At 41.9% G+C, this 25,659-nt stretch overlaps 2 protein-coding genes across 6 annotated transcripts in view; one reads left to right on the top strand and one right to left on the bottom strand.

Annotated features, from left to right (window-relative positions):
• Positions 1-25,659, top strand: part of SMC5 (structural maintenance of chromosomes 5) — a 281,105-nt gene that overhangs the window by 203,689 nt on the left and 51,757 nt on the right. For all 5 annotated transcript variants that reach the window (XR_011713331.1, XM_071666709.1, XM_071666711.1 and 2 more), the window contains 5 exons: positions 308-458; positions 12,418-12,534; positions 18,412-18,520; positions 22,646-22,822; positions 23,119-23,235. Coding sequence is in view for 4 of the 5 variants with exons in the window: in XM_071666709.1 (XP_071522810.1) it covers positions 308-458; positions 12,418-12,534; positions 18,412-18,520; positions 22,646-22,822; positions 23,119-23,235 (671 nt within the window). In the remaining variant the exon portion in view is untranslated. The remainder of the gene's footprint in view (positions 1-307; positions 459-12,417; positions 12,535-18,411; positions 18,521-22,645; positions 22,823-23,118; positions 23,236-25,659) is intronic.
• On the bottom strand, positions 16,069-17,198 carry LOC139751097 (uncharacterized). Its single transcript, XM_071666196.1, has one exon. The coding sequence runs from the start codon at positions 17,118-17,120 to the stop codon at positions 16,422-16,424; it is 699 nt and encodes a 232-aa protein (XP_071522297.1). The 5' UTR covers positions 17,121-17,198; the 3' UTR covers positions 16,069-16,421.

Here is a 25,659-nt window from a genome sequence, read left to right as displayed (position 1 = left end):
CAATGTGCTGTGAAATGAAACTCTTTATACATTCATTACTTCATACTCTGGTGGGGCTTCCATTAATTGGTTATAAGATTAATTGTTAGTAGGGAGCAGTTTTGAAGTGTATAGTACCAGACATAATATTATGTTGGCAGGGTTGGTTGGTAGTGTGAGAATGAGACACATGATTGACTACTGTCATATAATGGTGTAAGTCCATCTGGAAGAGTAAGAGAAAAACCATAAATGTTGGATTGTTTTTTGTGTGTATGAATTGGTAAAATGATAACGTATACTGAATTTTTTGCTCATATTTGATCAGGTGGATACAAGTTTTCCAAGGTTAAGTCCCGCTATGATGGTGAATGGTCCACATCTATTTTCCCTCTGCGAGAAGCTGAACTGCTTCACATCACTATCGACACCCAACGCATTAAGCAGCTGAAGCACGTCATCCTAGAGTCCAGAGGCTCGTGAGTAGCTTTATTTCTTTCTTCTCCTCTCATTCCTTTAACCTCAATACTTTAGTTTTATAAAACTGTTGGTTGAAAAAATAGAAATTAGGAGAATTTAAGCAAGACTTGACGAGTACAGGCTGAGCATCCCTAATCTGAAAATCCAAAATCTGAAATGCTCCAAAATCTTAAAACTTTCTGAGCAGTGATATGACAGTACAAGTGGAAAATCCCACACCTGACCTCACTTGCCCATCCTAGGCTCTGAAGCTTTGTTGACGCCAGCTTGTTGCAAACCATTTTCACCACAAGATCTAAGTGCATTACTCACTGTATTTTCTGGTTATTCTCTACTCTGTGGTACAAAGATATTGTTGAAAATGTCAAAAAAGCCTGTAGATATCTCTGTGGGTAACGGTGAAATAGCTGAAATGGTTCTGAATCAAGTTGATTGTAATAATAGAGACAATGACTTTGTTAACACTGCAGGAAAACTGCCTATAGATGACATGGTGGAAATGTGTGATGGACTTACTGAAGGACTGGAGCAGTATGTATTCATGATAGAACAAGAAACCATGTCAGTTTATGAAATCAAAGACAGACTTCTCAGACAAAACCCATTGTTAATGAGGCAGATGACTCTGGAGGAAACATTTAAAAAAGCCATCCAGCAGAATGCCTCCTCATCCCTAGAGGATCCACTTCCTGATCCTTCAACTTCCTCTGGTATTCCTTCTCACAATGATGTCAACAGCGATGTACCTTCCCCCTCAAGTTTCTCAGGCCAGGTGTAGTTGTAGTAATTGTTGCTGCACTTATCTTCTTTTGTAAGCAGAGATTTTTTTTTTCTTTTTTTTTAAGTGCAAAACATTATTTTCGTGTGAAATCTTAATTTCATCTCCATCCCAGTACCATGTTTGAGCGTAACATGACCAGCAACATTATTGTGTTGAAATTTTTCTCACAGTTAGTTTTTGTTACATTTACAGCTACCTGTAATTATCGTAGATTAAATGTTTATTTGTTTTTATAAAAATCAAATAAACGTAAGATACAGTGTACTGCAACCTTTTGATCAAAGCACATTATCGTAGGTGGAAACTGAAAACCTGCAGTTGTTTGTAGTTGTTATTGTGTAGCTATTGATGCAGGTATTCTGCTGATGCTATTGTGCTGCATTGTTATCCTAAACACATTATTTTTTCTTTGTATTGATGGTATTTTATATTTTTTTACTGTTAAGTACTTTTTTTTTTTTTTTTTTTTCCCAAAAGAAGGAACAGAGAATTGGGCCAGGTGAGGGTATTCCCTCAAAGGCCCAGTCCTCTGTTCTTAACGCTACCTCGCTAATGCGGGAAATGGCGAATAGTTTGAAAGAAAGAAAGAAGTACTTATGTGTGAATAAATGTAAGGAAATGATTGCTTATCAGTAGCATATAAATTCAGAGTCAAGAATGAAGGTGATGCCAAACAACCACAGATTGTCCACATGGGCAGCTGAGGTTTTGACACCTTAGCCTTCTGATGGTTTGGTTTTACACAAACTTTGTATCATTGCCAAAATTATTAGAAATATTGTATTAATTACCTTCAAACTATGTGTATAAGGTTTATTTATATTTAATATTTATTTTGCTTTGTCGCTGTCTCCCGTGTTAGTGAGGTAGCGCAAGGAAACAGACGAAAGAATGGCCCAATGCACCCATATACACATGTATATACATACACATCCACACACACAAATATACATACCTATACATCTCAACGTATACATATATGTACACACACAGACATATACATATATACACATGTACATAATTCATACTGTCTGCCTTTATTCATTCCCATCGCCACCCCACCACACATGAAATAACAACCCCCTCCCCTCTCGTGTGCACGAGGTAGCACTAGGAAAAGACAACAAAGGTCACATTCGTTCACACTCAGTCTCTAGCTGTCATGTTATAATGCACCGAAACCACAACTCCCTTTCCTTATCCAGGCCCCACAGAACTTTCCATGGTTTACTCCAGACGCTTCACATGCCCTGGTTCAATCCATTGACAGCATGTCGACCCCGGTATACCACATCGTTCCAATTCACTCTATTCCTTGCACGCCTTTCACCCTCCTGCATGTTCAGGCCCCAGTCACTTAAAATCTTTTTCACTCCATCTTTCCACCTCCAATTTGGTCTTACACTTCTCCTTGTTCCCTCTACCTCTGACACATATATTCTCTTGGTCAATCTTTCCTCACTCATTCTCTCCATGTGCCCAAACCATTTCAAAACACCCTCCTCTGCTCTCTCAACCACACTCTTTTTATTACCACACATCTCTCTTACCCTTTCATTACTTACACGATCAAACCACCTCACACCACATATTGTCCTCAAACATCTCATTTCCAGCACGTCCACCCTCCTCTGCACAACTCTATCCATAGCCCACGCCTCGCAACCATATAACATTGTTGGAACCACTATTCCTTCAAACATACCCATTTTTGCTTTCCGAGATAATGTTCTCGACTTCCACACATTCTTCAACGCTCCCAAAACTTTCACCCCCCTCCCCCACCCTATGATTCACTTCCGCTTCCATGGTTTATATGAAACATAAATGGATTTTGTGTTCAGACTTAGGTCCCAACCCCAAGATATCTCATTATGTATATGCAAATACTCATAAACAAAAAAAAAATTCAAAGTCTGAAACATTTTGGATAAGGGATACTCAGCCTGTTTTGTTAAAATTGAAATCTTCTTAACAGTAGTGGACTATGATATTCATTGTCTATTGTAGAATAAGTTGCATGTCAGCTAGGCCATGGTAGTTTTTCAGAAAAACCTTAGAATCTGTGTTTATTTACATTTAAGTGAGCTAGTTTATTGTGGTGCGCTGCATGTTTTCATCTTAGGTTGTTATTTGGGTAATCTGTCTTGGTTGTGTCATAGAATGTTTGTCATGGCTCCTTTAAATGATAGGCTAAATTTTGAAATTTGATTTGATCTATCAAAATTAGAGTTCATTGCAGAATCTCAATATATTGAAGTAAAGATTATATTATTCAATTAAATTTGTAAGCTCTTCCAGTCCACTAGAATTATTTATGTACTTACTGGGGTTGATAGAGATGCTTTGTGGAAGGTCTTAAGAGTATATAGTGTGGGAGGTAAGCTGTTAGAAGCAGTTGAAAGTTTTTGTCAGGGATATAAGGCATGTGTATGAGTAGGAGTAGAGGAGAGTAACTAGTTCCCAGTGAAGGTCAGTCAACGGCAGGGGTGTGTGACATCTCCATGGTTGTTTAATTTGTTTATGGATGGGGTGGTTAGGGAGGTAAATGCAAGGGTTTTGAAGAGAGGAGCAAGTATGCAGTCTGTTGACCTGGGATGGGAAGACCTGGGAAGTGAGTCACTTGCTGTTTGCTGATGATACAGCACTGATGGTTGATTCAAGTGAGAAACTGCAGAAGTTGGTGGCTGAGTTTGGAAAAGTGTGTGAAAGGAGGAAGTTTAGAGTAAATGTGAATAAGAGCAAGGTTATTAGGTTCCGCAGGTTTGAGAGACAAATTAATTGGGGTGTAAGTTTGAATGGAGAAAGTGAAGTGTTTTAGATATCAGGGAGTGGACTTGGCAGAGAATGGAACCATGGAAGCAGAAGTGGGTCACAGGGTGGGGGAGGGGGCAAAGGTTCTAAGAGTGATGAAAAAAGTGTGGAAGGAGAGAACATTATATCTGAGAGCAAAAATGGGTATGTTTGAAGGAATAGTAGTTCCAACAGTGTTATATAGTTGTATGGAGGAGGATGGATGTGTTGGAAATGAAATGTTTAAAGACAATATGTGGTGTGAGGTGGTTTGACCAAGTATTGAAAGGGTAAGAAAAATGTGTGGTAATAAAAGGAGTGTGGTTGTGAGAGCAGAAGAGGGTGTGTTGAAATGGTTTGGACATATGGAGGGAATGAGTGAGGAAAGGTTGACAAAGAGGATATATGTTGCGGAGATGGAGGGAAGAAGGAGAAGCAGGAGACCAAATTGGAGGTGGAAGGATGGAGTAAAAATGATTTTGAGCTATCGGGGCTTGAACATACAGGAGGTTAAGAGGCAGAAGTGAGTCACAGGGTGGGGGAGGGGGCGAAGGTTCTGGGAGCGTTGAAGAATATGTGGAAGGTGAGAACGTTATCTCGGAGAGCGAAATGGGAATGTTTTAAGGAATGGCGGTTCCAACAATGTTATATGGTTGTAAGGCATGGGTTATAGATAGGGTTGTGCGGAGGAGGGTGGATGTGTTGGAAATGAAATGTTTGAGGACTATATGTGGTGTGAGATGGTTTGATCAAGCAAGTAATGAAAGGGTAAGAAAGATGTGTGGTAATAAAAAGAGTGTGGTTGAGAGAGCAGAAGAGGGTGTATTGAAATGATTTCGACACATGGAGAGAATATATGTGTCAGAGGGGGAGGGAACGAGGAGAAGTGGGAGACCAAATTGGATGTAGAAGGATGGAGTGAAAAAGATTTTGAGCGATCGGGGCCTGAACATACATGAGGGTGAAAGGCATTAAAGGAATAGAGTGAATTGGAACGATGTGGTATACCAGGGTCAACGTGCTGTCAGTGTATTGAACCAGCGCATGTGAAGCGTTTGCGGTAAACCATGGAAAGTTTTGTAGAGCCTGGATGTTGAAAGGGACCTTTGGTTTTGGTGCATTACACATGATAGCTAGAGTCTGAGTGTGAATGAATGTGGCCTTTATTGTCTTTTCCTAGTACTACCTCACGCATGCGGGGTGTGTGTGTGTGTGTGTGTGTGTGCTGTTTTTACATGTATGGCAGGGTGGCAATGGGAATGGATGAAGGCAGCAAGTATGAATATGTACATGTGTATATATGTATATGTCTGTGTACGTATATGTATGTATATGTTTAAATGTATAGGTATGTACATGTACGTGTGTGGGTATTTATATATATACATGTGTATGTGGGTGGGTTGGGCCATTCTTTCGTCTGTTTCCTTGTGCTACTTCGCTAATGCGGGAGACAGTGACTAAGTATAAAAGAAAAATAAATAAATAGAAAATATGTATAATTGTATTACAAGAATTTACCTCTGAAGGGGATATGACAGTTCCCAATTCTTCACCAGGAAACTACATTAAAATCTTTTAATTCTCCAATGCTGTTTGTGTTTGTGTAATACTCCTGTGTCAAGATTTATTATCTTTTATTGATCTGTATATCCAGTGATATTTCAAGTGTTTCAGTACCTTATGTGACATCTTTCCTAATTCTTGAACCGTGTGGTGAATTACAAATGGTTGTTATTTATAGGTAATCAATTATTTATTTATTTATTTGGTAAAGTGTGTGAAAGAAGAAAGTTAAGAGTAAATGTGAATAAGAGCAAGGTTATTAGGTACAGTAGGGTTGAGGGTCAAGTCAATTGGGAGGTGAGTTTGAATGGAGAAAAACTGGAGGAAGTGAAGTGTTTTAGATATCTGGGAGTGGATCTGGCAGCGGATGGAAACATGGAAGCGGAAGTGGATCATAGGGTGGGGGAGGGGGCGAAAATTCTGGGAGCCTTGAAGAATGTGTGGAAGTCGAGAACATTATCTCGGAAAGCAAAAATAGGTATGTTTGAAGGAATAGTGGTTCCAACAATGTTGTATGGTTGCGAGGCGTGGGCTATGGATAGAGTTGTGCGCAGGAGGATGGATGTGCTGGAAATGAGATGTTTGAGGACAATGTGTGGTGTGAGGTGGTTTGATCGAGTGAGTAACGTAAGGGTAAGAGAGATGTGTGGAAATAAAAAGAGCGTGGTTGAGAGAGCAGAAGAGGGTGTTTTGAAATGGTTTGGGCACATGGAGAGAATGAGTGAGGAAAGATTGACCAAGAGGATATATGTGTCGGAGGTGGAGGGAACGAGGAGAAGAGGGAGACCAAATTGGAGGTGGAAAGATGGAGTGAAAAAGATTTTGTGTGATCGGGGCCTGAACATGCAGGAGGGTGAAAGGAGGGCAAGGAATAGAGTGAATTGGAGCGATGTGGTATACCGGGGTTGACGTGCTGTCAGTGGATTGAATCAGGGCATGTGAAGCGTCTGGGGTAAACCATGGAAAGCTGTGTAGGTATGTATATTTGCGTGTGTGGACGTATGTATATACATGTGTATGGGGGTGGGTTGGGCCATTTTCTTTCGTCTGTTTCCTTGCGCTACCTCGCAAACGCGGGAGACAGCGACAAAGCAAAAAAAAAAATATATATATATATATATGGAGAAAAACTGGAGGAAGTGAAGTGTTTTAGATATCTGGGAGTGTATCTGGCAGCAGATGGAACCATGGAAGTGGAAGTGGATCATAGGGTGGGGGAGGGGGCGAAAATTCTGGGAGCCTTGAAGAATGTGTGGAAGTCGAGAACATTATCTCGGAAAGCAAAAATGGGTATGTTTGAAGGAATAGTGGTTCCAACAATGTTGTATGGTTGCGAGGCGTGGGCTATGGATAGAGTTGTGCGCAGGAGGATGGATGTGCTCGAAATGAGATGTTTGAGGACAATGTGTGGTGTGAGGTGGTTTGATCGAGTAAGTAACGTAAGGGTAAGAGAGATGTGTGGAAATAAAAAGAGCGTGGTTGAGAGAGCAGAAGAGGTTGTTTTGAAATGGTTTGGGCACATGGAGAGAATGAGTGAGGAAAGATTGACCAAGAGGATATATGTGTTGGAGGTGGAGGGAACGAGGAGAAGAGGGAGACCAAATTGGAGGTGGAAAGATGGAGTGAAAAAGATTTTGTGTGATCGGGGCCTGAACATGCAGGAGGGTGAAAGGAGGGCAAGGAATAGAGTGAATTGGAGCGATGTGGTATACCGGGGTTGACGTGCTGTCAGTGGATTGAATCAAGGCATGTGAAGCATCTGGGGTAAACCATGGAAAGCTGTGTAGGTATGTATATTTGCGTGTGTGGACGTATGTATATACATGTGTATGGGGGGTGGGTTGGGCCATTTCTTTCGTCTGTTTCCTTGCGCTACCTCGCAAACGCGGGAGACAGCGACAAAGCAAAAAAAATATATATATATATATATATATATAATTTTTTTTTTTTTTTGCGGGAGACAGCGACAAAGCAAAAAAAAAAAATATATATATATATATATATATATATATATATATATATATATATATATATATTTTTTTTTTTTTTTTTTTTGCTTTGTCACTGTCTCCCGCATTTGCGAGGTAGCGCAAGGAAACAGATGAAAGAAATGGCCCAACCCACCCCCATACACATGTATATACATACGTCCACACACGCAAATATACATACCTACACAGCTTTCCATGGTTTACCCCAGATGCTTCACATGCCTTGATTCAATCCACTGACAGCACGTCAACCCCGGTATACCACATCGCTCCAATTCACTCTATTCCTTGCCCTCCTTTCACCCTCCTGCATGTTCAGGCCCCGATCACACAAAATCTTTTTCACTCCATCTTTCCACCTCCAATTTGGTCTCCCTCTTCTCCTCGTTCCCTCCACCTACGACACATATATCCTCTTGGTCAATCTTTCCTCACTCATTCTCTCCATGTGCCCAAACCATTTCAAAACACCCTCTTCTGCTCTCTCAACCAAGCTCTTTTTATTTCCACACATCTCTCTTACCCTTACGTTACTTACTCGATCAAACCACCTCACACCACACATTGTCCTCAAACATCTCATTTCCAGCACATCCATCCTCCTGCGCACCACTCTATCCATAGCCCACGCCTCGCAACCATACAACATTGTTGGAACCACTATTCCTTCAAACATACCCATTTTTGCTTTCCGAGATAATGTTCTCGACTTCCACACATTCTTCAAGGCTCCCAGAATTTTCGCCCCCTCCCCCACCCTATGATCCACTTCCGCTTCCATGGTTCCATCCGCTGCCAGATCCACTCCCAGATATCTAAAACACTTCACTTCCTCCAGTTTTTCTCCATTCAAACTCACCTCCCAATTGACTTGACCCTCAACCCTACTGTACCTAATAACCTTGCTTTTATTCACATTTACTCTTAACTTTCTTCTTTCACACACTTTACCAAACTCAGTCACCAGCTTCTGCAGTTTCTCACATGAATCAGCCACCAGCGCTGTATCATCAGCGAACAACAACTGACTCACTTCCCAAGCTCTCTCATCCCCAACAGACTTCATACTTGCCCCTCTTTCCAAAACTCTTGCATTCACCTCCCTAACAACCCCATCCATAAACAAATTAAACAACCATGGAGACATCACAGACCCCCTCCGCAAACCTACATTCACTGAGAACCAATGTTCTGGAAGATGTTCTGGAAGGAGGTAAATAAAGTGCGTAAGACAAGGGAGCAAATGGGAACTTCAGTGAAGGGCGCAAATGGGGAGGTGATAACAAGTAGTGGTGATGTGAGAAGGAGATGGAGTGAGTATTTTGAAGGTTTGTTGAATGTGTTTGATGATAGAGTGGCAGATATAGGGTGTTTTGGTTGAGGTGGTGTGCAAAGTGAGAGGGTTAGGGAAAATGATTTGGTAAACAGAGAAGAGGTAAAAGCTTTGCGGAAGATGAAAGCCGTTAAGGCAGCAGGTTTGGATGGTATTGCAGTGGAATTTATTAAAAAAGGGGGTGACTGTATTGTTGACTGGTTGGTAAGGTTATTTAATGTATGTATGACTCATGGTGAGGTGCCTGAGGATTGGCGGAATGCGTGCATAGTGCCATTATACAAAGGCAAAGGGGATAAGAGTGAGTGCTCAAATTACAGAGGTATAAGTTTGTTGAGTATTCCTGGTAAAATTATATGGGAGGATATTGATTGACAGGGTGAAGGCATGTACAAAGCATCAGATTGGGGAAGAGCAGTGTGGTTTCAGAAGTGGTAGAGGATGTGTGGATCAGGTGTTTGCTTTGAAGAATGTATGTGAGAAATACTTAGAAAAGCAAATGGATTTGTATGTAGCATTTATGGATCTGGAGAAGGCATATGATAGAGTTGATAGAGATGCTCTGTGGAAGGTATTAAGAATATATGGTGTGGGAGGCAAGTTGTTAGAAGCAGTGAAAAGTTTTTATCGAGGATGTAAGGCATGTGTATGTGTAGGAAGAGAGGATATATATATATATATATATATATATATATATATATTTTCTTCTTTTTTTTTTCTTTTTTGCTGCTGTCTCCTGCGTTTGCGAGGTAGCGCAAGGAAACAGACGAAAGAAATGGCCCAACCCACCCCCATACACATGTATATACATACGTCCACACAAGCAAATATACATACCTACACAGCTTTCCATGGTTTACCCCAGACTCTTCACATACCCTGATTCAATCCACTGACAGCACGTCAACCCCAGTATACCACATCGATCCAATTCACTCTATTCCTTGCCCTCCTTTCACCCTCCTGGATGTTCAGGCCCCGATCACACAAAATCTTTTTCAGTCCATCTTTCCACCTCCAATTTGGTCTCCCACTTCTCGTTCCCTCCACCTCCGACACATATATCCTCTTGGTCAATCTTTCCTCACTCATTCTCTACATGTGCCCAAACCATTTCAAAACACCCTCTTCTGCTCTCTCAACCACGCTCTTTTTATTTCCACACATCTCTCTTACCCTTACGTTACTTACTCGATCAAACCACCTCACACCACACATTGTCCTCAAACATCTCATTTCCAGCACATCCATCCTCCTGTGCACAACTCTATCCATAGCCCACGCCTCGCACGTCAACCCCGGTATACCACATCGATCCAATTCACTCTATTCCTTGCCCTCCTTTCACCCTCCTGGATGTTCAGGCCCCGATCACACAAAATCTTTTTCACTCCATCTTTCCACCTCCAATTTGGTCTCCCACTTCTCCTCGTTCCCTCCACCTCCGACACATATATCCTCTTGGTCAATCTTTCCTCACTCATTCTCTCCATGTGCCCAAACCATTTCAAAACACCCTCTTCTGCTCTCTCAACCACGCTCTTTTTATTTCCACACATCTCTCTTACCCTTACGTTACTTACTCGATCAAACCACCTCACACCACACATTGTCCTCAAACATCTCATTTCCAGCACATCCATCCTCCTGTGCACAACTCTATCCATAGCCCACGCCTCGCACGTCAACCCCGGTATACCACATCGATCCAATTCACTCTATTCCTTGCCCTCCTTTCACCCTCCTGGATGTTCAGGCCCCGATCACACAAAATCTTTTTCACTCCATCTTTCCACCTCCAATTTGGTCTCCCACTTCTCCTCGTTCCCTCCACCTCCGACACATATATCCTCTTGGTCAATCTTTCCTCACTCATTCTCTCCATGTACCCAAACCATTTCAAAACACCCTCTTCTGCTCTCTCAACCACGCTCTTTTTATTTCCACACATCTCTCTTACCCTTACGTTACTTACTCGATCAAACCACCTCACACCACACATTGTCCTCAAACATCTCATTTCCAGCACATCCATCCTCCTGTGCACAACTCTATCCATAGCCCACGCCTCGCAACCATACAACATTGTTGGAACCACTATTCCTTCAAACATACCCATTTTTGCTTTCCGAGATAATGTTCTCGACTTCCACACATTCTTCAAGGCTCCCAGGATTTTTGCCCCCTCCCCCACCCTATGATCCACTTCCGCTTCCATGGTTCCATCCGCTGGCAGATCCACTCCCAGATACTTTTAAACTATTCGCCATTCCCCGCATTATCGAGGTAGCGTTAAGAACAGAGGACTGTACATATATATATATATATATATATATATATATATATATATATATATATATATATGCCACTTTATCATCAAACACATTTAACAAATCTTCAAAATATTCACTCCATCTCCTTCGCACATAACCACTAGTTGTTATCACCTCCCCATTAACCCCCTTCACTGATTTTGCCATTTGATCCCCTTTTCTTACACACTTATTTACCTCTTTCCAATACATCTTTTTATTCTCCCTAAAATTTAATGATACTCTCTCACCCCAACTCTCATTTTCCCTCTTTTTCACCTCTTGCACATATATATTATGTGTGTGTGGGTGGGTTGGGCCATCTATTTATCTATTCATTCATTTTTTTTCTTTTCTTTACTGTCATTTTGACCAGAATTAAATGCAGTGTTGAGAGTGACTCAAAATTTATGTCGTTGATCATTTGCACCAAACTTTTCTCCAGCTTCAACATTATTTATGAGATCTTCATTTATACTTGACATTAAATCTAATATATTCCTATTGCTGGTAGGTTTCTCAACTAATTGGAATAGGGCACTATGAGGCAAATTTAGGTAGAGTCCATTCCCAGAGCTACTGGAAAGGGATTTTCTTCACTTAGATGCTAGCATGTCAAAATTTCATGCCATGATAGAATCTTGTTCATTACAAATTTCGTTTAGTTGATCATAAAATCTTTCATCTACCTCTGGTGTTTGTGTTTTAGAGGGACCCGTAAACTAATCCTCTTCATTTTTTAAGTAGGTTATCTTTTATGTCTACAAAAATGAAGTCGACATTCTCAGCAGCTACAAAAGTTTTTTCTACGGAATGTAAATGAGCAGGACACCGCCACCTAGTTTGTTTCCCCTGCCCATATTAAACTGAGTGCACTCTAGAATTGAGTATTGAGTGAGGGAACATGTGTGACATTGATATGAGAGTATTATTGGAAAGTTTGTATTTCACCTGATCAGCTAGACTTTTTTGCAGAGTTTCTAAGTAAATGTTGAGAACACCACTGTGTAGTTGGATGCTAAATTGCATGAAAATACATAATGATTAAAGTTTTTACTGTCTTTTAATAGGCATGGTTTTTACAACTTGTGCATGAAATGTATAGTTTATCATACAAGCTGATCAAAAACCATTTTAAATGTTGTATTTTGATCCATTATAATATTTTGTTTTAAATTTCAGAATAACAAAAGCTGAACAAACTTTGAAAGAAGTGAAAGTAGAGGAAAGTAACTTAACCAGTAGACTAGAGAGCTGGCGGAATGAAAAACGTGTGCTACAGTCTCGCAGGGAAGAACGGTAGGTTTTTATGCATCTGTCTGTGGAGTCATACAGCATTTCTTGTAATGCAAGTCTTTGATGGGAAATTCCCTCTACCTGTCATAATTTATATATGATTCTTATGAATGGTAATGGTCCCTATGCTTCAACATTTTGCCCAGACATTATTGATGAATATGCATAGACTTTATAGTGATCCTTAAAAGATATTATGTACTGAGTTGGCCCCTAAACTACTTAAAATTGGTAGATACCTACTTACTCTCAGTAAGTGAACATAAGCTTTTTAGTAATTCATCATATACCCCAAGACAAAAGTTTTCCACAACCATGCTATTGCATTGCTTTCCAAAAAAGCAGTGGCTAGCAGAATAAACTATGTATTTATTAAAGTTTGGTAGGAGTTCAGAACTCCTCCATACTGTGCAGTAAAGGAAAACGTGATACTTATCAAAAGATACCTTCTTAATTTATGATGAGGTATCCATTGAGGTCACACAGGGCTCAGTCTTAGGTACTTTACTGTGCTGATATATATAAATGACTTAACAGAAAATTAATGAAGTACATGAGACTTACCGTAGGTCAGTTGAAATGTGCTTCGAATTTTATGAAGCAGATCACCTCTGCTAGAAGGGAGCTTTCACATGAGATACGCTTTGCCGCTTCACGCCACCAGACTTTAAAGAGTACGACCAACCACATGAAAGTAACTGAACATTTCGCACTGCTAGAAATATGTAAGCCACAAGACGCTACAGAGCGTAGGGTGGGAGAGATGGGCATGTGAAAGCTCCCTTCTAGCAGAGGTGATCTGCTTCATAAAATTCGAAGCACATTTCAACTGACCTACGGTAAGTCTCATGTACTTCATTAATTTTACGTCAGCAAATCACACCTCTGCTAGAGGTCGCTTTCCCATGAGGTTTTGAAGCCATGTGTGTGTCGTACTGTAGGCATGTAGAGAGGAGAAATGATACAAGCAGTAACCTACTGCAATATAGTAAGAAATTTACATAGCCATGGACCAGGTGACAAGAGACAACATCTATGCAAACAGAATGAACAGACTATTGAAGGACAGCATCTTGGAAAGGATCGTGACTCCGGACAATCTCCTTGTCATAAAACTTGGCAAAAGTGGCAGCCCTGGACCACCCAGCCCTTGCCATGATGTGTCAAATCGGTAGAGCCATGGCTTTGGCTTGAGATGCAGCTGCAGGCCGAACATTGCCCGCTGAATACTGGCTGGAGTCTATGCCCGACAGAGAAAGCACTGTTTGAATCCACCTTGCAACAGTGTCCCTCGTTACGTGCTTGTGGGGCTTGATAAAACTTAGGAGTAATTTCCCATTCTCCTGATGTGCAGAATTTCTGAACTCCTCTGTCCTTAGCAATATACATTTTCAGTTTCACACACACACAATCTAATGTCAGTAGAATATGCTTTAAAGGTCACAAACTGCACATTGAACTTTGGCATGCACTGTTTAATAGTTTCCCCTAACCAAACACAAACAGAAGCCTGCCCAAAACTAATGTACTTCAGCAACAAACAATGCAAAGTTTGTATTCTGGCAGCCTGCGTAAGTGCCATCAACATCACAAGCTTCAGTGGTAAATCCTTTAAAGAGAGGGAGGACAAAGGATCCATGGCACGCAGATGCTGTAGCACCTGCTGAACATCCCAAGTTCTTGTATACCTAGGGACAGACGGCCGCAAGTTAAAAACTCCCTTTAAGAACCTGGTGACGAGGATGGCTGCCTGCACTGCAACCATCCATAATAATCCCCAGGGAGGAGAGTGCACCCCTGGCAGTGTTGATTGAAATATAACTAACACCTCTGTGGAAAGTGACAGACAGAAAAGTCACAATATTAGTTACAGTGGGAGCAAAGGGATCGATGTTCCGGCTACCACAAAACTGTAACCACCTGTTAATATGTGGCTGGTACTGCCCCGCAGTCGCAGGTCTCCAGTAGGCAAGGATGATGTCTGTACCTGCCTGAGAAATGCCCCTGTCTCGCAGACGTTGCCGGATAAGAGGCAAGCCATCAGTCGGGTGTGTGGGAGAATGGGGTGTTCCCCCTCCGTCGATGGGTGACGCAAGATGTGTGCCCCCCTCGGAATCAGCCGTGGTTCCTTGACCAGCAAAGTGAGTAGAGTCCCCATCCAGGGCTGGGACGGCCAGAGAAGCAATACCATCCACCCCTTCGCTGACTCTGCTTGAATTTTCTGTAGGCACCTGGCAATCAGCGCAAAGGGTGGGAAAAGGTAGAGTAGTTCAAACTGATACCAGCAAATAGAAAAGGCATCAAAATGTTCTGCATCTGGGTCAGGTTTCCAGGAGCAGAAACGAGTCACTTGAGCATTCAGTCTAGAAGCAAAGAGATCAATGCTCGGAACCCCAAATACTTCAGAGAGGGCCCTAAAGAGTTCTTCATTCAATTTCCACTCATGCCTGTCATTGAATGTCCGAGATGCAGCGTCTGCCATGAGATTGACTTTACCCTTCTCATGAGAGCAGGTAAGCCAGATATCATTCACCACACACCACTCCCAAAGGTCACGGCAAATGTCATTACACAGTGAGGACCGTGTGCCGCCCATTTCATTGACATAGGTCACCACTGTCGTGTTATCACAAAACACCCGAACATGTCGTCCTTTGAGAAGAGATGCAAATGAGCGCACTACCAGGGAGATGGCTTTGAGTTCCTTTGCATTAATGTGCAAGGCAGATTCTGATAATGACCATCTCCCATTAGCTTTTTGTTGATTGAGGTGGCCACCCCAACCTAAATTTGATGCATCAGTATACAGATCCAGTTCTGTACCCTTCCAAAAAATCTGTCTGTTTTGCAATGCAATGTGAGATACCCACCAAAGCAAGTCCAATGTCATCTCATGAGTGACCACCATCCACTTGTCAAAGTTACCTTTTGCGACTCTTAACGCAGCAATCTTAGCACATTGTAACCGCCTGTAATGCAGTTTCCCCATCTCTGCTGCTGGAACGGCTGCAACTAATAGCCCAACAACTCTGGCCACATTCCGAATTTTGGCTCTGTCACTATGTAACAGTTCCTCACAGCATTGTAGTATCTTGTGTATCCTACGATCAGGTAATGTTACTGTCATAGTCTCAGAATCTATAATGTTCCCCAAATACTCCAAGCGCTTAGTGGGGACCAAGACAGATTTGCTTTCATTAATACAGAAACCTAACTTCTTGAGCAAGTCAACAGTGGCACGCACACTCTCACAACATCCATCAAAAGTGTAGTGACAAATAAGAGTATCATCATTGAAACTCGTAATGATATGTCCCTTCTCTCTAAGTACAGCAAAAACAGGTTTCATTGATTTAGTGAACAGACGGGGACCTTCTGCAACCCCATTAGGGAGACACGTGAATTGATAAATTTTTCCTTGCCACTTGAAACACAGAAAGCGTTGTTGCTCCTCAGCTATCTTAACAGAATAATAGGCGTGCCGCAAATCGACAGAGGCCATGAAAACACCGCTGTTAACAAGACGAACCGCCTGCTCAAAATTTTCCATCTTGAAGTGTTTGTACTCTAAAAATGTATTAAATTTTTCCAGGTTAAGGATCATCCTAAACCCACCATCCTTCTTCCGTCTTAAGAAGATAGGGGAAAGAATCTGCCCCTCCTGTCTCTGGGTCTCCTTGATAACCCCCAGACTCAAAAGCTGTACAATTTCCTTTTCCTCGACATTAAACACATACTCAACTTCTTCAGCAAATAAAGGACCAATGTTAGCAACATCAATATCTAAATGGCAATGCTGAACAATATCTAAAATATTTGGATCACTGGTAATAGCATGCCACTCATGTACAAAATAGTGAAGTCTGCCAGCTTGAAAAGGATGACTCACCTCAGTTACTGCCGGGATTGTGACCCCGGCCTCGGGAGTTTTTTGTCTCAGGACCCTGCCGTGAGAAGGATTGCCAGTGCTCACTCCAGGGACCATGCGTGCGTTGGCCATATGGATGAAACTTGGCCATAAAACTCCTGTATGGCAGTCTCCCAGAAGAGCCCCAAAATTTGCCAGGACCAAACTTCGAGGTAGAGAGCGGTTTCCTTGGAGCAATCTTACTCCTTAACTTTTCAGACTCCTCAGTGTGCTTGGCTGAGAGTGAGACATCATCCCCAAACAGGAGATGAGTCATGGGAACCTTGTCTGAACAGAGATGAGCATACTTGTGGTTAATTTCGCGCTTGATGATGAACCGGCGAGCCAGATTATTCTTGTGATTAGCATGACCCAGGAGTGCCAGGGCACCATTAAGCATGCCCACTTCCTGGGCAACATCTGGTTGGCTAGTCTGGGCGATCTTGTCAAGCACTGTGAGTGACTTAGTCAAAATTGTGGCAGCCATAATAATGTCTTTCCCAACATCCTTCAAACGGAAGTCTGCCTTCTTGGCATCAGTATTCAGTGCACCTAAAACTTGCAAGTTGCAATCCACGGGTGCTAAGGCATGACAGTTATCTGGCCTCTTGGCTGCAGCATCCTCCAAAAACTCCTTATACTCCTCCTCTCCCAAGCCGTGAGCAAATACATGGTTAACCATATCGGCAACATGCTGGTCAATGCCATCAGACACCTCATCCACAGGACCGTAAGCCCTGGCGCACTGCAGAACACTGTCAGGCCGCCCGTCATTCTGAGAGACACAATCATCACTGGAAAGGTAATGCTCAGCTGGAGTAAAGCCCGAAAAACCCAGTGGGCGAGCGCGAGGGAGGCACCACCTGGCTAGAAAGGCCAATGTTTACATCGGCGGCCGCCGTGGCGTCATCAGCCCCCCGACTGGGGCCTAAGTTCCTTTCCTCCTTCAATTTCTCCACATCACCACGTAAAGCAGCCAAAGCGTCCATCACCATGTTGCAGGGCGGCGCAGATGCCTCATCCCGTGAGGTAGAAGGCAAGGAACGTGTGTGCTGGGAAGCAGAATCACCGCCATCACCAGTTACGTGACCATGGGGCCTATTGTTACCGCCCTGAAGAGCCTCCCGCTGAGAAGGGCTGCTCCTGGAGCTAGTCCTATGCGAGGAGCCTTTCCTCACATGCCTGGCATGTTCAGAATCGCCCTCCTTACTTGACCTCCATATGCCTGGGACATCCGACATGGCGGCGGCGATAGCAAGGCGGTGGTGCAGGTCAATGTGAGAGTCGTCAACTCAACAAGTGCATCAACAACGCACTTCTCTCCCCGCTCCGTAACGGATCACGGGTGGTGTTGCAGCCAGCCCCAAACTGGGTCACAGGCTGTAGCAAAGCCTTTCTGCTCCAGAGGGATCACGGGAAGAAGGCTGCCAAGCTCGCAGCTGCAGAAAACCGTCTGGACGGCGCGAAGGAAGCACAGCAACTGGTGGCGTGAAGCGGCAAAGTGTATCTCATGGGAAAGCGACCTCTAGCAGAGGTGTGATTTGCTGACGTAAAATTAGAATCATACCTGAACATGCTTGTAGGTGGTGATAGAATTATGATAGAAAGTAGGAATCTACAAGATCGCCATAACTTTTTTAGAGGATTGTGCAGTCAGATATGTGGATGATGCAGTTCAACCCTGCAAATTGTAAGGTGATGAAGATGGGTCAGAGTGAAAGGAGGCATAGATATGAACAGTATATTGAGAATATAGATTAAAGGAACCAAAATTTTAAATATACTTAGATGACAGGATCAAGCCTATCTCTTATAACATAATAAGTACTTGGGCACAGACGTGGGAATTGGTAGATACTCTTATCCTCAGAGGTGTTTGACATAATCTTTGTAAAAAGGAGTCTTTGTAAGTATATAATACTAGCATTTGGTGGTAAATGTAAGAATATCATGGTAAATCAATCCATTCTCAGAGAGAAGCTGCAAATGAGAGTGAATCAGAAGAAAAATCAGATTGAACGCCGCAGACTGGAATCCATTGATCTTAAGGCTTTGGAGGCCAAGATGAAGGCAGATTTGCAGGTTAGATAATGAGGCTTTCTAACACTATATGATGACAGGACTGCAGATGAGCAAATAGTCTTTCGTTGGTGTTCTTTAACATAACCAACTGGAGGTGAGAGGCTGCAGTGTTTTGACTGGTGATCATTTCAACTTAATCATAAGTGAGGGAGTATGGCTTTCATTTTGATTTTATATTTGACAAAAGAAATAAAGATAAGAAATGAAGACTTTGTTTTTAACATAATGATCATTGCTGAGAATGTATCATACATTCTCAGCAAAAACCATTATATTAAAAACAAAGTATTCATTTCTTATCTTTATTTCTTTATGGGTATGTGTAAAGAATTGCCGAAAGAGTTATCAAAATGTTGTAAGTGACTAGTACAAGATGTCAAGTCAGCTATAATCTTTTATGTGTTGTGTGTCTTGGGATCTGTTCTTGTCTGTCCCATGATTTGTAAGAAATAGCCTATAATTTCTCAAAATGTTCTCTTTTTTCCATAAATGTTTGCCATTTCCTTCATTAGTATGGTAGAGCCAAGAACCAACATAGAAGTGGCCTCATTCGCTATATATTATTAATTCATTATTCTTTTTATGCTTTTACGCAGAATATTTGTGAGATTTCCAGTCCAAGCAACCTACTTACTCTTTAGTTATATCATTATAAAGTTTTATCCTTAGGGATAGGGGAAAAAGAATTTTGCCTATTTATTTCCTGCTTGTTGTAGAAGGCGACTAAAGGGGGTGGTAGCGAGGGGCTGAAAATCCTCCTCTCTTCTTTTTTTCCAAAAGAAGGAACAGAGAAGGGGGCCAAGTGAAAATTTTTCCACTAAGGCTTAATCTTATGTTCTTGATGCTACCTCGCTCACTCAAGAAATGGCAAATATATATGAAAAAAAGTTTTTAAATGATCAGATCATTTGTGAGACCTCATCAGCCTGTAGCTGATGCTCGCTTCTCAAGCTTGCTACATTTACAGGGTTCTACTGGCATCAGTACTCTTAATTTTTGGACATATTTTAGTGACTAGTACAGAATGGAAAAAGGTGAGAGCAAAGGACATAAGGGGAGTGGGGGAGGGATGGGATGTGTTCAGGGAAACAGTGATGGCTTGCGCAAAAGATGCGTGTGGCATGAGAAGCGTGGGAGGTGGGCAGATTAGAAAGAGTAGTGAGTGGTGGAATGAAGAAGAAAGATTATTAGTGAAAGAGAAGAGAGAGGCATTTAGACGATTTTTGCAGGGAAATAATGCAAATGACTGGGAGATGTGTAAAAGAAAGAGGCAGGGGGTCAAGAGAAAGGTGCAAGAGGTGAAAAAGAGGGCAAATGAGAGCTGGGGTGAGAGAGTATCATTAAATTTTAGGGAGATTAAAAAGATGTTTTGGAAGGAGGTAAATAAAGTGCGTAAGACAAGGGAACAAATGGGAACATCAGTGAAGGGGGCTAATGGGGAGGTGATAACAAGTAGTGGTGATGTGAGAAGGAGATGGAGTGAATATTTTGAAGGTTTGTTGAATGTGTGTGATGATAGAGTGGCAGATATAGGGTGTTTTGGTCGAGGTGGTGTGCAAAGTGAGAGGGTTAGGGAGAATGATTTGGTAAACAGAGAAGAGGTAGTAAAAGCTTTGCGGAAGATGGAAGGTGGCAAGGCAGCAGGTTTGGATGGTATTGCAGTGGAATTTATTAAAAAAAGTGGTGACTGTATTGTTGACTGGTTGGTAAGGTTATTTAATGTATGTATGATTCATGGTGAGGTGCCTGAGGATTGGTGGAATGCCTGCATAGTAACATTGTACAATGGCAAAGGGGATAAAAGTGAATGCTCAAATTACAGAGGTATAAGTTTGTTGAGTATTCCTTGGAAATTATATGGGAGGGTATTGATTGAGAGGGTGAAGGCATGTACAGAGCATCAGATTGGGGAAGAGCAGTGTGGTTTCAGAAGTGGGAGATGTGTGGATCAGTTGTTTGCTTTGAAGAATGTATGTGAGATATACTTAGAAAAGCAAATTGATATGTATGTAGCATTTATGGATCTGGAGAAGGCATATGATAGAGTTGATAGAGATGCTCTGTGGAAGGTATTAAGAATATATGGTGTGGGAGGCAAGTTGTTAGAAGCAGTGAAAAGTTATTATCGAGGATGTAAGGCATGTGTACGTGTAGGAAGAGAGGAAAGTGATTGGTTCTCAGTGAATGTAAGTTTGTAGCAGGGGTGTATGATGTCTCCATGGTTGTTTAATTTGTTTATGGATTGGGTTGTTAGGGAGGTGAATGCAAGAGTTTTGGAAAGAGGGGCAAGTATGCAGTCTATTGTGGATGAGAGAGCTTGGGAAGTGAGTCAGTTGTTGTTCGCTGATGATACAGCGCTGGTGGCTGATTCGTGTGAGAAACTGCAGAAGCTGGTAACTGAGTTTGGTAAAGTGTGTGAAAGAAGAAAGTTGAGAGTAAATGTGAATAAAAGCAAGGTTATTAGGTACAGTAGGGTTGAGGGACAAGTCAGTTGTGAGGTATATTTGAATGGAGAATTATATCTTGGAATGGATTTAGCAGTGGATGGAACCATGGAAGTGAAAGTGAATCATAGGGTGGGGGAGGGGGTGAAAGATCTGGGAGCGTTGAAAAATGTGTGGAAGTCAAGAACATTATCTCGGAAAGCAAAAATGGGTATGTTTGAAGGAATAGTGGGTCCAACAATGTTATATGGTTGTGAGGCGGGGGCTATTGATAGAATTGTGCGGAGGAGGGTGGATGTGCTGGAAATGAGATGTTTGAGGACAATATGTGGTGTGAGGTGGTTTGATCGAGTAAGTAATAATAGGGTAAGAGAGATGTGTGGTAATAAAAAGTGTGGTTGAGAGAGCAGAAGAGGGTGTTTTGAAATGGTTTGGTCACATTGAGAGAATGAGTGAGGAAAGATTGACCAAGAGGATATATGTGTCAGAGGTGGAGGGAACGAGGAGAAGTGGGAGACCAAATTGGAGGAAAGATGGAGTGAAAAAGATTTTGAGTGATCGGGGCCTGAACATGCAGGAGGGTGAAAGGCATGCAAGGAATAGAGTGAATTGGAACGATGTGGTATACTGAGGTCGACCTGCTGTCAATGGATAGAAACAGGGCATGTGAAGTGTCTGGGGTAAACCATGGAAAGATTTGTGGGGCCTGGATGTGGAAAGGGAGCTGTGGTTTCGGTACATTATTACATGACAACTAGAGACTGAGTGTGAACGAATGTGGCCTTTGTTGTCTTTTCCTAGCTCTACCTCGCGCACATGAGGGGGAGGGGGTTGTTATCATGTGTGGCGGGGTGGCGATGGGAATGAATAAAGGCAGACAGTATGAATTATGTACATGTATATATATATGTATATGTCTGTGTGTGTATATATATATATATATATATATGTATACGTTGAAATGTTTAGGTATGTATATGTGCGTGTGTGGACATTTATGTATATACATGTGTATGTGGGTGGGTTGGGCCATTCTTTCGTCTGTTTCCTTGCACTACCTTGCTAACGCGGGAGACAGTGACAAAGTAAAATAATAATAATGATAATTTTTGTGGCACTGTTCTTTGTATCTCATGACATGCAAGATCAGCTATTACTGCTTCATGTTTCATTTTGTTTTTTCCCATAACATTACAATAGTTTTCCATAGGGCTGGAAATTATCAGGCAGCAATAGAAAGTTGTGTAATAATGTAATATTTAGAAAGAACTGTATTTCACAAAAGATACAGATGAGGGCATACCACACAAACTCAACATATAGAAGCTTAATTTTTGATTGTAACCAGCACCATTATTCACACCAGAATGGTGCTTGTAGATTTTTTATGGTAGATGTCATTTGTACTAGCAGACCTGGCATATCATATTGCGTGTTCCGTAATTGTGTTTTATTGAAGGATTATGTTTCATTGAGAGTATGGTCTCATCAAAGAACTTCTCAACCCATAGGGAATTCATTCACATATTTATGCTATTGGAAGTAGCAGTTTTGGGCAGTAGGAAGCCTCTGGTAAGAGAGCCTGAGCAACACCAGGACTTTCTTAGAAATTGATCCTTAGATGATTGTAGAATAGAATAGATAATGAATGACTGATAACTAATTCTATTTGTTTTTGCAGGAGATAGTAAAGCAAATGGTTGCTGTGACTGTTCAGAGGGCAAAGGCTGTAGTGACATCAGTGGAAGGATTCAAGGAATATATCAGGCTTTCAAACAAAGCAAAGACAGCACAAGATCATTTTGAAGCCATTGAACGCCAGCTGGCCTCAGCAGAACAAGAAATTATAAGTCTTGATGTGCTGTAACTTTTTTACACTGTTTTTCCTATAAACTAAAGTGGCTATGCTACTAGAATTGTATTCAAGGTTGCATAATGGATATAAATCTTCCTTAGGAAGGCAGCTATTGTACCAGGTTTTAGCTTCTCAGAACTCTTTAGCTCTTGGTTCAAAGAAAATATGCAAGATGAATTCCCATCAAGTTATCAAGGTACAATCCATCTGTACATCTAAATGGATAGCATGAATCTGAACTGTTACTTTGCATTTAGTGTTTACTAAGATCTCACAATTTTTTATTGATTACTCTTCAGGAAGCCATAAAAATGAAGACAATGGAGGTAGAAGTATTTAAGGCAGAGGCACAAGGAGCATTGCAAAAGCTTTTACGAGCCTTAGATGTCAGACATTACCGCCAAGTTTCAGCTGAGGTCAGAAACACAGCACTTTAATTCACTGGGTATTTCACTTTTGAAGTTTCTGTAGTTAAAGGAAAATTCTCTCTCTCTCTCTCTCTCTCTCTCTCTCTCTCTCTCTCTCTCTCTCTCTCTCTCTCTCTCTCTCTCTCTCTCTCTCTCTCTCTCTCTCTCTCTCTCTCTCTCTCTCTCTCTCTCTCTCTCTCTCTCTCTCTCTCTCTCTCTCTCTCTCTCTCTCTCTCTCTCTCTCTCTCTCTCTCTCCTCTCTCTCTCTCTCTCTCTCTCTCTCTCTCTCTCTCTCTCTCTCTCTCTCTCTCTCTCTCTCTCTCTCTCTCTCTCTCTCTCTCTCTCTCTCTCTCTCTCTCTCTCTCTCTCTCTCTCTCTCTCTCTCTCTCTCTCTCTCTCTCTCTCTCTCTCTCTCTCTCTCTCTCTCTCTCTCTCTCTCTCTCTCTCTCTCTCTCTCTCTCTCTCTCTCTCTCTCTCTCTCTCTCTCTCTCTCTCTCTCTCTCTCTCTCTCTCTCTCTCTCTCTCTCTCTCTCTCTCTCTCTCTCTCTCTCTCTCTCTCTCTCTCTCTCTCTCTCTCTCTCTCTCTCTCTCTCTCTCTCTCTCTCTCTCTCTCTCTCTCTCTCTCTCTCTCTCTCTCTTCATCGTAAATGAGAAACTGGATTTCAAAAAGTATATTGAAAATTGAAAATATAGCATATCAAGTGATGATTGGTATGATTCTGAGAACTTTTACAATGATAGAAACCTTTGGTGCAAATATTTATTGTATGTATAAGAAGCAACACTGCGTTGATATCTCACGCGCGTGTGTGGGAGGAGGGGGGTGCCATTTCATGTGTGGTGGGGTGGCGACGGGAATGGCTGAGGGCAGCAAGTATGAATAAGTACATGTGGATATATGCATTTGTCTGTGTATGTGTGTATACGTTGAAATGTATAGGTATGTATATATGCATGTGTGGGCATGGATGTATGTACATGTGTATAAGGGTGAGTTTGGCCATTCTTTCGTCTGTTTCCTTGAGCTACCTCGCTAACACGGGACACAGCGACAAAGTATAATGATAATAATAGAAATAATAATAATAATAATCCCTGGGGATGGGGAGAAAGAATACTTCCCACGCATTCCTCACGTGTCGTAGAAGGCAACTAAAGGGGACAGGAGCAGGGGGCTGGAAACCCTCCCCTCCTTGTATTTTTAACTTTCTAAAAGGGGAAACAGAAGAAGGAGTCACACGGGGAGTACTCATCCTCCTCGAAGGCTCAGATTGGTGTGTTTAAATGTGTGTGGATGTAACCAAGATGAGAAAAAAGGAGACAGGTAGTATGTTTGAGGAAAGAAACCTGGATTTTTTGGCTCTGAGTGAAACAAAGCTCAAGTGTAAAGGGGAAGAGTGGTTTGAGGATGTCTTGGGTGTAAAGTCAGGGGTTAGTGAGAGGACAAGAGCAAGGGAAGGAGTAGCACTGCTCCTGAAGCAGAAGTGGTGGGAGTATGTGATAGAGTGTAAGAAAGTAAACTCTAGATTGATGTGGGTAAAACTGAAAGTTGATGGAGAGAGATGGGTGATTATTGGTGCATATGCACCTGGGCATGAGAAGAAAGATCATGAGAGGCAAGTGTTTTGGGAGCAGCTGAATGAGTGTGTTATTAGCTTTGATGCACGAGACTGGGTTATAGTGATGAGTGATTTGAATGCAAAGGTGAGTAATGTGGCACTTGAGGGAAATATTTGTGTACATGAGGTGTTCAGTGTCGTAAATGGAAATGGTGAAGAGCTTGTAGATTTATGTGCTGAAAAGGGACTGGTGATTGGGAATACCTGGTTTAAAAAGAGAGATATACATAAGTATATGTATGTAAGTAGGAGAGATGGCCAGAGAGCGTTATTGGATTACGTGTTAATTGATAGGCGTGCGAAAGAGAGACTTTGGGATGTTAATGTGCTGAGAAGTGCAACTGGAGGGATGCGTGATCATTATCTTGTGGAGGCGAAGGTGAAGATTTGTAGAGGTTTTCAGAAAAGAAGAGAAAATGTTGGGGTGAAAAGAGTGGTGAAAGTAAGTGAGCTTGGGAAGGAGACTTGTGTGAGGAAATACCAGGAGACTCTGAGTACAGAATGGAAAAAGGTGAGAACAAAGGAGGTAAGGGGAGTGGGGGAGGAATGGGATGTATTTAGGGAAGCAGTGATGGCTTGCGCAAAAGATACTTGTGGCATGAGAAGCTTGGGAGGTGGGCAGATTAGAAAGGGTAGTGAGTGGTGGGATGAAGAAGTAAGATTATTAGTGAAAGAGAAGAGAGAAGCATTTGGACGATTTTTGCAGGGAAATAATGCAAATGACTGGGAGATGTATAAAAGAAAGAGGCAGGAGGTCAAGAGAAAGGTGCAAGAGGTGAAAAAGAGGGCAAATGAGAGTTGGGGTGAGAGAGTA

This window comes from Panulirus ornatus, chromosome 11 (assembly GCF_036320965.1).
Source record: "Panulirus ornatus isolate Po-2019 chromosome 11, ASM3632096v1, whole genome shotgun sequence".
NCBI lineage: Eukaryota > Metazoa > Arthropoda > Malacostraca > Decapoda > Palinuridae > Panulirus > Panulirus ornatus.
Note: the sequence above shows the minus strand (reverse complement) of the source record. Positions and strands in the feature narration are given on the sequence as shown.